This window comes from Durotheca rogersii (assembly GCF_024521655.1).
Source record: "Durotheca rogersii strain YMJ 92031201 chromosome Unknown GGS23scaffold_13, whole genome shotgun sequence".
NCBI lineage: Eukaryota > Fungi > Ascomycota > Sordariomycetes > Xylariales > Xylariaceae > Durotheca > Durotheca rogersii.
In genome coordinates, this window is record NW_026251244.1 from 622,019 (window position 1) to 635,036 (window position 13,018).

A 13,018-nucleotide genomic window follows, 5' to 3' on the forward strand; every position below is an offset into this window, starting at 1 on the left:
ATTTCCACAGCCTTTAAAACTACTTACCGTCATTCTTCGTCATACGGAACAATGGACCAAGTGACTCTGCTATTCATAGGGGACAGCCGGCTTCTACCCCCTTGTCGAAAACATGAAGCAGTTGACATAAAGAGTATTGACTAGTTTTACAATATGATTTCCTCGAATCCACTACCAGGTTTTAGCTCATGGAGTTGAAGCGAGCGGTCTTTCGTACCTGGAGACATTTGACTTCATCCTCGAAGACCTTCACTCCCCCGAGCGAGAGAGGCCTCGTCGAAATAGCGTTTCATAGAGTGAACGAGGTTGCCAAAAAACGAACATCCCGATAACTTGGGAAAGCCATACTAGACGGCCGAATGATCGATGAGGACGGGGAGAGAGTAAGTGCGTGTGTGGACGGGTACGTGTATGTGTATGCGCATGCGCAGGTATGGAGTATGGAAGTTATCTGCCACTTGAGCTGATGGAGGGATGTGGTGAGCACGGCAGAGCCTGAGGAAATAAATTCTGATGAAGGCTGATCTAAACTGAACCACGATAGCTACCATGGCCATTCTAGTGGCTCAGTATGCATACCTACCGGCGTCTAGAGTTGACAATCCCTACTCTAGGCGGCTCAACTCTGTTAATTTGACAAGTAAACTTGTCTTTATAGATGCCAGGCTTAAAGCTAAGTAAAGCTTAACACGTTGCCTTACGTACGTTAATACCTAGTGATAATGGAAGTATGAACGAATACAAGTTTATGAGGGTCTACCGAGGGTCTAATATTACTTGGTAAAGTACCTCGTATGGGGCCTGGAGCTCTAGATATCCTGTTCAGCCTAGAGTATTTACAACTAAACTATATTTGATGACACACCATGTAGAAGGTTGCCAGTACCTACGCAGGTGTTGGTGGATAGTGTAATTATTGGGGAGGTCTCGGCTTTAAATTATGTTTGCTTGCTAGTCAGGTACATTAGTACGATACCTTGGAATGGGTTCGAAGTTTAGGAAACTATATGGTATTTTGAGCGAAGAGAACTATTCGCTTCGGTATGACAGTTTTATATTCTCACTCAGTTGGCTTGGAAGGGCCGAGGTCGGGAACCTCCTTTCACACGTATTTACAGGCTCCTTGCTTCAACCTGTGCACCCTGCTGCTCGCCTCAAGGAATCTGGAGGCGGGAAAGTCCTCAAACATACAGAGATCAATGGGAGACGGTCGTCGAATCTGGTTATATCAAAATATTTTGAAGCACAAAAGCAGCAACTCGAACTATATGAAATACGAAGTCAGAGGCATCTAAGTGGAAAGAGACTTGCGCATAGGTATACCTGCTCATAACGGACACTTTCCAGTGGTAATCAGTAGCAAGTTGTCCTGTCTAACATCTACGGAGGCAAAAGACAGGGATAGAGTACAAATAAGCCCTCTGCTAGACAAAACCAATACATATAGGTGCATCGTATTGTTGCATGCCTTGGTGTATGGACATACCTATGTAGATTAGCGGTGGGATGCGACAATAGGGGGCCCCTCAGTCAGGCACCTAAGATACCGAGGTGGCATGACCTCAATATTACGTACTACGTATACTTCTCCTTAGCTTGAGCCAAGTCATAGCCGAAGCTCGGCTACGCATAACCGTTCACCCCGTCCGAGTCAGTGACATCGTCGAGAAAAAAAAAATTAAGTCAGTATCGAAACCACGAAGCCCGAAGGGATGAGGAGGGCCGAAAAAGCTTGAGCGACCGAAATGAGCATAAGATGGCGTCGCTGCGTCCCATGATTCGGTCGGCGGCCCGGTGGCGGGTAGCTGCAGCGGCGGCAGCGCCTCTACGACGACGCTTTGCGACGGCTTCCGACGCGCGAAGCTCGGGCGAGGCCGCGACGGCCACGCAGCAGCACGCGCACCCGGGCAATCGGGTGCGGGTGGTCGAGGTCGGGCCGCGCGACGGCCTGCAGAACGAGAGCAAGTCGATCCCGCTGGCCACCAAGATCGAGCTCATCGAGCGGCTGGCCAAGACGGGCGTGTCCTCCATCGAGGCCGGCTCGTTCGTCTCCCCGAAATGGGTTCCCCAGGTCAGCTCAGCTCCTTGCCCAGGCCGTACCCGCCGTCCGAGAAGGGGGGATCTAACCTGAAGCCGCGCGTCGCAGATGGAGAACTCGGGCGACATCCTCGAACACATCCTGACGAAGAAGATCGACTCGCGCGTCCCCCTCACGTACTCCTTCCTCGCGCCGAACGCCAAGGGCTTCGAGAACGCGAACGCGCTCCTGCAGAAGCACTCGGGGGCGTACCTGACGGAAGCCGAGGCGTTCGCGGGGAAGACGGACCGGCCGGGGGTCGAGCTGGCGGTGTTCGCGGCGGCGACGGAGAGCTTCTCGCGGCGGAACCTGAACTGCGACATCGAGACGTCGCTGGCGCGGTTCAAGGACGTGATCCAGGGCGCGAAGAAGCTGGGCATCCGGGCGCGGGCGTACATCTCGGTGGTGCTGGGCTGCCCGTTCGAGGGCCACGAGGTCAACCCGCACCGGGTGGCCGAGATCGCGACGTCGCTGCTGGAGATGGGCGCGGACGAGATCTCGCTCGGCGACACCACGGGCATGGGCACGGGCCCGCGCACGCTCGAGCTGCTGCGGTGCATGACGGCCGCCGGCATCCTCAGCGAGGACATCGCCATGCACTTCCACGACACGTACGGCCAGGCGCTCGTCAACACGGTCGTCGCGCTCGAGCACGGCATCCGCGTGTTCGACAGCGCCGTCGGCGGCCTCGGCGGCTGCCCCTACAGCCCCGGCGCCACCGGCAACGTCGCCACCGAGAACATGGTCTACTTCCTCGAGAGCCTCGGCATGGACACCGGCGTCGACCTCGACGCCATGGTCGACGTCGGCCAGTGGATCACTCAGGAGCTGGGCAAGCCCAACGACTCTGCTGTCGGCAAGGCCGTGCTCGGGGCCCGTAAGCGAGCGGCCGAGACGCCAGAGGCTTGATATTCTCAGCTATACCTATATATATATATACTATGTATGTTTACACTGTTGATTTCTATATATATGTACGAGAAACAAATCCACGACTATACTTGCATCTTAATGTAGAGCACGTATATTGGCTATCCGACGTACTGCCGCAAGGAACTAAATTCTCACCATCATCACTATATTTTCCCTGTTCCGAGACCGACCCCCTTAAGGCCGAGGACAAGTTTAAGGACAGGAACCCCGAGCAACCCCGAGTCCGTGATGCCACCGCTTCCTCCTCTTTCATAGTTATACCGTATTCGCGCGGCTCCCAGAGCGCTAGCATCCATACATCCGCCACCCCGCCGCGAGGAATCGTCCAGGCGCCTGCAACCCGTCCGTGTTCGGAGCCATCTCGCCCTCGACCTTGTCCGCGGCGACACCGGCCGCCTCTGCGTCGGCAATATGTCGAAACGCTCGCGCGCGTCGCCGCCGCCGTCCAGCTCGTGTGGCTGCTACTGCAGCCTCCCCCCAATAATCTCCCTACGAGTGAAAACACGACGACGGTGCCGACACATGCTTGCAGGACTCTCTCGCGACTATCGGCAACCTCGTGGCGGAGGCGCCGCGGGAGCGCTGACGTGGGTGGCGCCGCGGCAGGAAGTAGCTTTACGTGGCATCTACGCATGTTTTCACGCCCAGGTACCTATGACGGGCTTCTTCGGGTTACTCGTATGTACGTACTCCGTGTATTTATGTACTAATTCTTCAGGGATATCTCGTGTTTTTTTCTTTCTCTCTCCTTTTCACTGTCGGCTTTCGCCCTCCCTGGGTATTTCTACCGCTGTCTAAGACCGCCGGGTATGCATCGTCGCCGCTTTCGCGACGACCGCCGTAGGTATCTCTCTCTCCCGCCCGCGACGTCAACCCACATCCCCCCCTCCCTGTTCGTGTAGCTCTGCTTGGCTCGGCCCCGGCTGCCGCCGGCGTGAAGTGTTCGCCTCCTAGCTGAACCGGATCGCGGCGCTGGTGCTGCCGGTGCTGCTCGCTGCGGTCCCGCCGCTGGCCGAGGTAGCAGGTGACCTGCTCGAGCCTGCGGCGGCTGCGCTAGTAGACGCAGGGGCGGCGGCGAATTTGATGCCCATGTCCTGATTCCACACCGCCTGCATCGGGTTTGCCCTTGGCGGCTGTGGCTGCGGAGCGACGGTCTCGCCAGCCGACGCCCAGGACTGGATTTGCGCCTCGAGCGGGGGCTGGATCTGCTGAGACCTAGCCTGAGCGGGCGTTGGCGGCAGCGATTGGCCCTGGTAACCCGTCCCGCCACCTCCGCCGGCGCCGCCCCAGCCGTTCGGCGGGCTGGGCGCCTGCGCTGACGGCACGAGGCCCGACTGCCCACCGAGGCTTAGGTTTCCGAGAGGGGGCATACTTAGTTCGTCCTCGAGCGCGCGCGCCTCACGCCGTCTTTCAGCTACGAACCCGCGCGCCCCGTCCCGGAAGCCGCCCATTATGCGGTTCAGGTCGTTGTAGAACTTGCGGCCGGCCTCCGCATTACTGACCAACTCCTTGTACTTGTAGTACGCGTTCTCGAGCTTCTGCAGCGCCTGCTCGCGCTCCCGGCTGTCCTTGTCGCCTGCCGTCTTCTTCTGGCTCTCGAAGTCCCGGTTCACACGTATCAACTCCGAAATGAGCTTCTCCTGCTCGGCGGCCTCCGTCTGCACGAGCTCCATGTCCGGCTCGTACAGAGAATCTAAGCGCTTCTCGAAGAACTCATCGAAGTGGGCCGGCGTGATGCTCGTGGCCACTGCGTGCCCGTGCTCCAGGCGTGCTGCCTCGGCTAGGATGTCGGATTTGATATCGTCACCACGGGCCTTCTCGCGAAGAGCCTCGGCTTTTCGCTGGCGGCGGCCCTCGAGACGCGCTATGTTGTTATAAATGCTGCGCAAGCGGTTGATCGCGGGCTTGAGTAATTCGGGGATTTCGGTACGTCGTGACGAGGGCACGAAGTCGAGCAGCTCGCGACTTGATCCGGCGAGCACTGACAACATCGGTTTGATGCTGTAGAATTTGTCGCGGACGACTCCATCGCTGCTTGCACTAGTTTGAAACCAGCCTGCCGCATCTGTAACTTGGTTCCAGAGCTTCAAGCCTTGGGTCGGCTCGGAACGACTTTCAGGCCGCGACCACCGGTCTGTGCCATACTTTCTACGCAGTTGGATGTCCTCCTCCTCTTCTGCCTGTAGTAGGTCCCTGCCCTCTTCGAACATGGCTAAGTCAGCAGCACGCAGCTTGTCTATGTCCGCAAAACTCCTTTCCAAGCGGGTCAAAGCATTGGCCTGTTGAAGTTCTTTGGCGTGTTCGACGAGAGTCCCAGGCAAGCCGAGCGGCTTCTCGAAAGCCTGGAGCGAGCCCGGCAGGTTGAGCGACGAAAAGACCTCGTGTATCCGTTCATTTAGTGTCTCGAGCTCGCTTATTATATGCTGATCGACCAGGCGATCTCTGCGTTCCTCGTAGATAGAGACGGCGACGTGAACGGAATACGGGACTAGCTTGGTGAACAGCGCGGGGCCGAATTCTCGCTTCTCTCCAAGATACTCCAGCGGCGTTGCTACCTGAGGTGGAATTCGCACGGTTGCCATGGTCGCTCGATCTAGCGCCTTCAGCTCGGACTTTGGCGGTACGGGGTCTGTATAGTGCGCTCGTTAGTCTCATGTTCCGTTGCTGGTCTTCATCAAGCGGCAGGCCGATCATACTCAAGTATATCACATCATTGTCTCTTTCAGCGCGCTTAAGATCTTCTTCTAGCCTCTTCTTAAGATTGTTCAAGTCTTCAACGACCGTTTTGTTCAAATAGCCGCCCCGGCTCTCCTTGAGTCCCTCGGACACGCAAGCGACGGCATCACGCAACCGCGCCACCTCCTCTCCGTACTTTCGCTTCTCCAGGCAGTCGCAGGCAGCGCGGTATTGGGCAGCAGCGGCGAAGTGGTGGTGCTTTGCGCTCATGTGGTGGATCCAGCTGCTGCTGATCGCCTCCGACCGCATAGCTGCCTCGCCGGCTTCGTTGTACAGGTCGGACACACGAGCAGCCAGTTTCGCGATCAATGCGTCCTTGTAGCCGTCCATAACAGCCTTCTGCCAGAAGCATTCTTGCGCCTGAGCTAGCTGCAGATACACCAGCGCGCTCAGCGAGTGCTCGTCCATATCCTCGGGAGGCGTGATACGTAGCTCGGGTACGACCTCGTCTTTGACGTGCGACAAGATGCCAGCCGACTGGCAGAAGTAGCTCGCGGCGGTTTTAAGGCCTTCGGTGCTGGTGCGATTGCTAGCGATGGCGAGCTGGGAATAGAGGGCGGCGAGGTTGTAGAGGACGTTGGCAAGCTCGAATTTGAGATTGTTATGTACAACGGGTCGCTCGGTGTTGTAGCCTAATGCAGGATACCAGGTGAAGTCTGCGCCGATCTACGTGTTGAGGGGGGTCTCCGCGTAAGTCTAGTGTTGCGCTATGAATACTCGTAGAGGTTCGGGCAGGCGGCGATGTGTCGAGAATAGTAGGTAACTATAGGGGCTGCACGTACATCTATAGGGAATTTGCCTCCGATCCAGACCAGCTGGCCGGCGTACGCTTGTAGTCTCCCGATGCCACTGGGGTGCGGCTCGCGCATGTTGACGGCACCGCGCCTCAACGCGTCGATGACTTCGAGATCCTGGCGAAACATGTCGGGGTGCTGATCGTATTTCGTCGATATGTACTGCTTGATAGCCGCCGATAGCGAGAGATGAGCCCCCTTGCGAAAGGGGACGGCGAGAATGTTGTTTTGCATGACGGGCAGACGAGAGAGGGTGCAGGCAAGGAGATTCGAGGCTGGAGGAGTTGGGGAGACGGCGGTGCGAGGGCGTCTATGTAGGTAGCTGGGAGGGGTGGATTCGGGCTACGGCCAAGTTATCGACATCGGGACGGTCTGCCTTCGAGGCGTCTCAAAAGAATTCCTGCCTAGAGTTAGAGTCAAGCGAGTCGAGTGAGCAGTGAAAGATGAGGTAGACGGCAAATCGGGAGGTACGTTGGGGGGCAGGCTAGCCTTACGCATGGGCGCGATGTAGCTGATTGGAAACAGATACCTACCCTGGGTGCCTGTCTGCTATGGAAGTTGATGAAACGATAGAGGTAAGGAGCTCAAATGACTTCATCCCGCGCCCTCCTGGAAACATTTGGCGACGGCGAGAGCGGTGGAAGGGTGGAAAAGGGTGGATCAACAAAAGAAACCTGGGAGGCGAGTTCGGTGGTTAGGCTTGTCCTTAGTGGGGTGAAGGGAGGGGCAGCACCGTCCTGCTTATGTAAATATATATTTGCATGCGCGTATCCGCAACTCCTTGCCCTGTGGATGCATGCATACCCAGGCATACTCCATCGTGGGAACGCAACTGTCAAGAACAACATCGCATACTCGAATGCTATATAGGTACATGCCAATCCGCATCGTGGGAATGGCAAGGCACCTAGGCAGATAGCGACCAACTTGACGCGAACCGACCAACACGTACGGAGGTAGGTAAGACAGGTACTTTAGGCCTTGGGCTCGTATGCGACCTGGCATTCAAACCACCTAACCTCCTATCAAAACATAGCCGAACAGGACCCCTTTCGCATGGGTTAAGCCGGGTAGAGACAACCACCTTCTGAACCGGGAACTCGTCCGTCAGGGAGTCGGGGGGCTTTGGCAAGGCCATCATCTGGTGCTCGTTTAGTTGTCTAGGCGTGCAGAGATTTCTTTGTATACCGGCCAGTCTGGGTCGAATAAGTTAGCCCACTGCATCCACCTGCCCTACAGTGATACACGACCCCGCGCGGCCTTGTTTTACTACTACGTAGTCTCTACCACCCGGGCAGCCTGGGAGAGTCTGTGAGGCCCTGGATATTTTGTCCTCGCCTCGTATCACCGTCACGCTCGCAGCCCAACTACGCAGGGGTCTTCGTGTTCATCATATTCTCTTTCGCCTAAGTGTGTACAGCCGCAAACGGCACATCGACCACCACTTCGTCTCGAGCACTTCGATTCCGAGTAGGTCGCGTCCTCCAGTACGGCACGTAATACCACCGCTCCGCGTCCCAGGACGCCTACACCAAGCGCTAGCCCCGAGAAGATCCCGGGTTTCTCTGCAATCAGTACCCCTGACTGCTCACTCCTTGCCGGGCATCTACGCCCGGAATCCCACTTCCCCAATAGCTAGCTAGTCTATCATACAAAAAAACGTAACGAATCAAAAAATGTGGCGGTAGTGGGGGAAGAAACAAAAAGAGAAAGGAAAACAGTGCGAGGGTATGCTCAGCCTCTATAATGAGATGCTCCTGGGGAATGCCGAGGGATGAATGCTATACGGCAACGAGGACTGACGCGCAGTCATATTGGGATCGTCCCGGTAGAGCGGGAACTGAGCAAATCGCACGCGCGCCGTTTCCCGGCCGGATGGATTCCAGAAAAAAATGGTAAAAGCTATGTTGGGAGGAGGATCGACTGCGTTGAGTATTATGCATTATTGGGTCATCGAGGGGTTGTAGCGGGCGGTAACCAGCGCTGGTAAATGTACAAGCCGGATATGAGCTGCGGCTGACGGTGGGGGGGTAGGGCGGTCTGTTGCTGGACCGGTGGCGTCCCTTCTGCGTGGCTGCTGATAAGACGAATGCGCCAAACCGCTGGGTCGCGCGCGGCTGGATGTAATCATCGCGGGAGGAGAGCTGAGCGGCCGTGGTAGATACGACCTCCCGTGGTCGGCAGCCAGCCAATCTCGTAAGCGTCCGGACCAGGCAAACGTTTCGGCGCCCCCCCTTGTCGTGAGACTCCGCGGTATACACAAGGGACAAACTTCTATGTAGGTATCCAGAATGGCCCTGTCCGGGTTCAAGAGATGAATACGACGCCCATAACCTACGCCGTCGTGCAATGTCATCACGTCGTTCTCCACACACCACGTCGCTGAAGCCCGTTGTCTACGGGACCCAGACGAGTTCTATGATGCCGTCCGTGTGGAACATAGGCTCGCCGTTCCGGTCGACCCATCTCCAGTCGTTGGCCTTTCTCACGTACACGTGGCTGACGGTGTTGTCATCGTTGACGCTGGCCTCCTGCAGGTCCCAGCTGACCTTGCGGCCGGTCTTGAGGAGACTAGGTCGCTGCGGGTCGAAGACGTAGTCCAGATTCCACCCCTTGTCCTGCGGCGCGGCAGCAAAGGTGCGCTCCATCTGGGCGAGGTTGAAGTTGATTCCCAGTGAATACCGAGCGACGCTGAACCCGGTCGATATGATGTAGTTGTCGCTCGTGAGGAATCGCTGGAGAGTGCAATCTTCGCCACAAATGTGGGCGATCTTGGTGTACTGCCACGGCAGGGCCGAGTGCCACCCACCGCCTTTGAAATGGTGTAGGGAGATGGGCTTCACGCCGGACTCGTAGAAACCAGACGGGTCGCCATACAAGTCGAGCTGGTATAAGCCGTGCAGCACAGATAGGCGCACGTCGGTATTCTCGTAGATGCACTTGCGCAGCAGGATGTCGCCTTGGGGACCCCAGCCCGAGTTGGATTCGTGGATCTTCTCTTCCGTCTTGCAGCTCTCGTAATTCTTGGCGATCTGCCCGGCCATAGGAACCGATAGGAAGACACCGGCACCCCCAAAAGCTTGCGAGCCGTGGCGATCAACATTGTTGACGTCTTCCGACAAGGTGCCAATGTAGAGCATCTCCTCGGGGTCGTAGGCCTCAAATTTCTTCACCAGCGTGTGGACGCTGGGAAAGAAGGTGTCGTCATCGCAAGACACAAGCCACTTCTTTGAGTGTCGCTCAGGGTGGTTGTATAGAGTTGGGATGAGAGTTAGATAGCGGACAGCCATCTCCATCGACGAGTCGGAGTGGTAGACGTCCACATCGATTCCCGCGTGATGCAGGATCGTCTTGGCGTGCAAGATCTGATCCTCGGTCGCATCCAGCAGCAGGAGCACCAGCTTGCCGCCATTCGAGTTCCCCTTGCCGTCAGTCAACCAGTAGGTCCACTCGTTGACGGGGCTGGTCCTGTCGGAACTGAACCTCTTAAAGGTAGTCGATACGCCGAACATGAAATCGGAGAGGTTTCCGGTAGCTGGAAACGGCGACTGGGGCACGGGAACTTGGAGCGGCTCAATGCAGTTTTCGTTCCCGTACGTGTTCGGATGCTGCAGATCGACAGTGGTGAAGGACGTCGGCAAGAAGGACTGGCCAAGCTTCGTAATCGATTTCCGGGGGATGGGCTCGCGGTGGATCTTGACGTATCGCTTCAGGTACTGGAAAGTATCCGAGAGTTCGTACTTAGTCTTTAGATCGGCCATGTGGGTAGTGTTGATGCTGCAGTCCATAACGTGGTTCGACACCGGGACGATGTCCCTGTCCGTGGCCTGCGGGGCGTCGCCGAGCGGTTGCTGAGGTATGTTGCCCTTGTTATTGTGGTTGGATGCCGCCTGGACGATGCGCGAGCCAACGTCTTCTATCCGGTCCGACTTCCACGTGACGGCTAGGAGCATCAGCAACGCGACAGCGAAGAGAACGCATCGCGAGAAGGGATTCCGCATGCTGAAGAATCTCTGATGCGGCGACGGCATTTTCGCTCCCATCATTCCCGCAGCGAAGACTTTCCAAGAGGGGATCTACACTTCGTGTTATAAGCCAGCTCGACCCCCAGCACTCCAAACGTCGGTTATCCTGTCTCGCCTCCTGCCGTCTATTCTCAACCGACCACGAAGCTACTTGATGACGGTTATCGGCGAATTTCGTGTGTGCTGAGCGGGCATGCGGGCGCGACGGTCGACAGTCTATGTTAAGGGAACCAAACCCGACTGCTTAGATATCCAATTTCTTTGCTTCTTTCGACGAACTTCCGCGAGGGCGAGGAGAGCTGGATGGTAACGAACGACACCCCACACGACGAAGCGACGAGGTTTAAGCCAAGGCGAGGGCCTGAATTGGGAATAGCAAAGATGCGCGCGCTCTCCGAAGTGTTAGAGCACGTATATGAGAGAGAGAGAGAGAGAGAGCACAGAAGGAATGGTAAATAGTATTTACCACGGGGGACAAAGAAAGAAAGAATTAAAACAAAGCGAAAGTCGGGAGGGACGGGAGGAGGAGGAACTCGGCAGTAGAAAAGAAGTAGCAAGAGTAGTAATAATAATAATAATAAAGGGCGCGGCGCACAACCAGGGAAGGCTGGAAGACGAGAAGCCATGAGGGTCGATGGGGAGGGAGGGCAGGCAAGATGCGGTACGTAGCGGGTACATCCCATAGATCAGACAGAAACAGAAACCTGACAGGGGGATCGAGGGAGGGGGCGTGGGTGTATGGGGTACGGTGCAATGGCGCGGATATGTACCAGGCATGTATGTGCGTAGGTACCTACCTCCACCTGTATCGTGTGTACGCAGGCATTGTACGCAGGTGCCTAGGTACCTGACGTAACGTATGTTGCCATCCTCCAGGCCATACGCGGGACGCTAGTACCACCAAAGATAGGAGGTACCTAGGTAGGTAGCGCGCCCACCAATCGGGGCACTTACAGGTACCTCAGATTGCCTATGCCGGGTACCGTCCAGGTACGCAGCATAGTAGAAGTAGCAGCAGTAGCAGCACTCAGGTGCCTACCTCCTAACCTACGTTAGGTAGTAGTAGGGTTCGCCCAGCGCGAGTGGTGGCGCGCACGACCCTACCACAGTAAGATTTGGTGCTGGGCTAGCGGGCGTCTCCCGGAACATCAGAGAATGTCTTCCCTCGCGGCCAAAATGGTTCTATCGAGCCTGGTGTTGGCGACTAGGGGGGGGGGGGGAGGGGGGGGGTGATAAATTGGGACGACAGGGATCCGTATTAGATCCGTCGCCGGAGGATACAAACGCTACAGTCTACGGTACACCACATGTCTAGGTAGAGTGCGGGATACCACGTAATACAGGTATCAACCTTCTTTTATTGTTTCGGTTTTGAAGGTGGGTTGCTCTGTTCCTTTTTCCTGTTTTCCCGGTCTGCGGCACGGTTTACGTGTCGAGGTGGGCAGCCCGACCGGGAACTGCAAATGCGTAGGTATAAGGAGAGGGGGGAGGAAGAAAAAAAAAAGCCCAAGAGGACGTCGCTGAGAAACTTGAACTTGGCGAGAGGCAACTGGCAGACGGGGGGCGGTGCAACCTAGCAACCAAGCCAGCCAAGGGTCCAGGGGAAGTGAGAGCGTGAAAGGATAAGAGAGGGAGAGAAAAAAAAGGGGGGGGGAGGGAGGTCTACCGTACTGGCAGGCCAATCGTCTCGTCCGACTTCCGAGGGAAGAAAAGAGAACCAAATGGGCCGCGCATGCCAATGGCTTGCTGGCTTTATTAGCGGCTGGCGAGGGTGGTGGGGCTCTCAGGCTGGGCGACGATATTGCGCCTTTGACACCTTGTTGCAGGCTGGTTCTTTGTGCGCCATACAGGTAGCTCTCGGATCGTTGTGGATAGGCGCGTGGTGTCTGAGAGGCGGCAGAAGTGGTCTATACCGATGTTAGGTAGACGGTTCGTGCGTGCAATTGCGTATAGGACAAGTCATCACGTTGCTTCGATAGGCTCTCAGCTCTTCCTCTCGCGTTTCGGTCGCGGGAGGCTGTCTTCTGCGCTGCCATAGGTGAACGGGCTGCATGCAGATCTTGCCAGTGGGATCTTCCGTCCATCCACTATGTACGCGGGTATACACCGATTGCTAGGAGGTAGGGAGGTACGTAATGAGGAATGCTTGGCTGGATTAGGGCGTGTATACTGTGTGTATTGGCTGCTTATACGGCAATACGGGAGAAGAGGACATAGCAACGTCGAGCATGCTATGATGTGCGCGCTATCGAGGCGACCCGCGTAGGCTCCGTTCCGCATGGGAACGCGAGGGCTAGTAGCGACAGGCTAGTTAGTGACCGTAAATCCAGCCTGCGCACACAAGTTACCGTCCACATGCCTGCGCTTGTAGTCCCCACTTACGGTATTCCTAGAGTCATGTACGGGCAGTTAGTTAGTGGGAGGTTATGTGGGTGTCCGTGTCTCTAACCTTA

The 13,018-nt window shown here is 56.4% G+C and overlaps 4 protein-coding genes across 4 annotated transcripts; 2 read left to right on the forward strand and 2 right to left on the reverse strand.

Moving 5' to 3' along the window:
• Nucleotides 1-1,602: 1,602 nt before the first annotated feature.
• Nucleotides 1,603-3,728, forward strand: GGS23DRAFT_572349 (hydroxymethylglutaryl-CoA lyase). Its single transcript, XM_051516620.1, has 2 exons — nt 1,603-2,071; nt 2,147-3,728. The coding sequence occupies exons 1-2, from the start codon at nt 1,757-1,759 to the stop codon at nt 2,984-2,986; spliced, it is 1,155 nt and encodes a 384-aa protein (XP_051371142.1). The 5' UTR covers nt 1,603-1,756; the 3' UTR covers nt 2,987-3,728.
• On the forward strand, nt 2,845-3,728 carry GGS23DRAFT_572351 (uncharacterized protein). Its single transcript, XM_051516621.1, has one exon. The coding sequence runs from the start codon at nt 3,019-3,021 to the stop codon at nt 3,718-3,720; it is 702 nt and encodes a 233-aa protein (XP_051371143.1). The 5' UTR covers nt 2,845-3,018; the 3' UTR covers nt 3,721-3,728.
• Nucleotides 3,729-3,840: 112 nt separating this feature from the next.
• On the reverse strand, nt 3,841-6,884 carry GGS23DRAFT_100021 (BRO1-domain-containing protein). Its single transcript, XM_051510927.1, has 3 exons — nt 6,529-6,884; nt 5,707-6,412; nt 3,841-5,639 (listed from the first exon to the last, which is right to left on the reverse strand). The coding sequence occupies exons 1-3, from the start codon at nt 6,772-6,774 to the stop codon at nt 3,961-3,963; spliced, it is 2,631 nt and encodes an 876-aa protein (XP_051371144.1). The 5' UTR covers nt 6,775-6,884; the 3' UTR covers nt 3,841-3,960.
• Nucleotides 6,885-8,733: 1,849 nt separating this feature from the next.
• On the reverse strand, nt 8,734-10,686 carry GGS23DRAFT_100013 (glycosyltransferase family 31 protein). Its single transcript, XM_051510926.1, has one exon. It carries the CDS (start codon nt 10,584-10,586, stop codon nt 8,937-8,939), a length of 1,650 nt encoding a protein of 549 aa, XP_051371145.1. The 5' UTR covers nt 10,587-10,686; the 3' UTR covers nt 8,734-8,936.
• Between the last annotated feature and the right edge of the window lie 2,332 nt (nt 10,687-13,018).

Excerpts from the sequence above, each read along its gene's own strand:
- GGS23DRAFT_572349 (XM_051516620.1), top strand. The coding sequence starts at position 1,757 with ATGGCGTCGCTGCGTCCCATGATTCGGTCGGCGGCCCGGTGGCGGGTA. Across the intron at positions 2,072-2,146 it reads CCCCGAAATGGGTTCCCCAG|ATGGAGAACTCGGGCGACAT; the intron begins GTCAGCTCAGCT and ends CGCGCGTCGCAG.
- GGS23DRAFT_572351 (XM_051516621.1), top strand. The coding sequence starts at position 3,019 with ATGTATGTTTACACTGTTGATTTCTATATATATGTACGAGAAACAAAT.
- GGS23DRAFT_100021 (XM_051510927.1), bottom strand. The coding sequence starts at position 6,774 with ATGCAAAACAACATTCTCGCCGTCCCCTTTCGCAAGGGGGCTCATCTC. Across the intron at positions 6,413-6,528 it reads GAGGCAAATTCCCTATAGAT|ATCGGCGCAGACTTCACCTG; the intron begins GTACGTGCAGCC and ends CTCAACACGTAG. Across the intron at positions 5,640-5,706 it reads CAATGATGTGATATACTTGA|ACCCCGTACCGCCAAAGTCC; the intron begins GTATGATCGGCC and ends CGCACTATACAG.
- GGS23DRAFT_100013 (XM_051510926.1), bottom strand. The coding sequence starts at position 10,586 with ATGATGGGAGCGAAAATGCCGTCGCCGCATCAGAGATTCTTCAGCATG.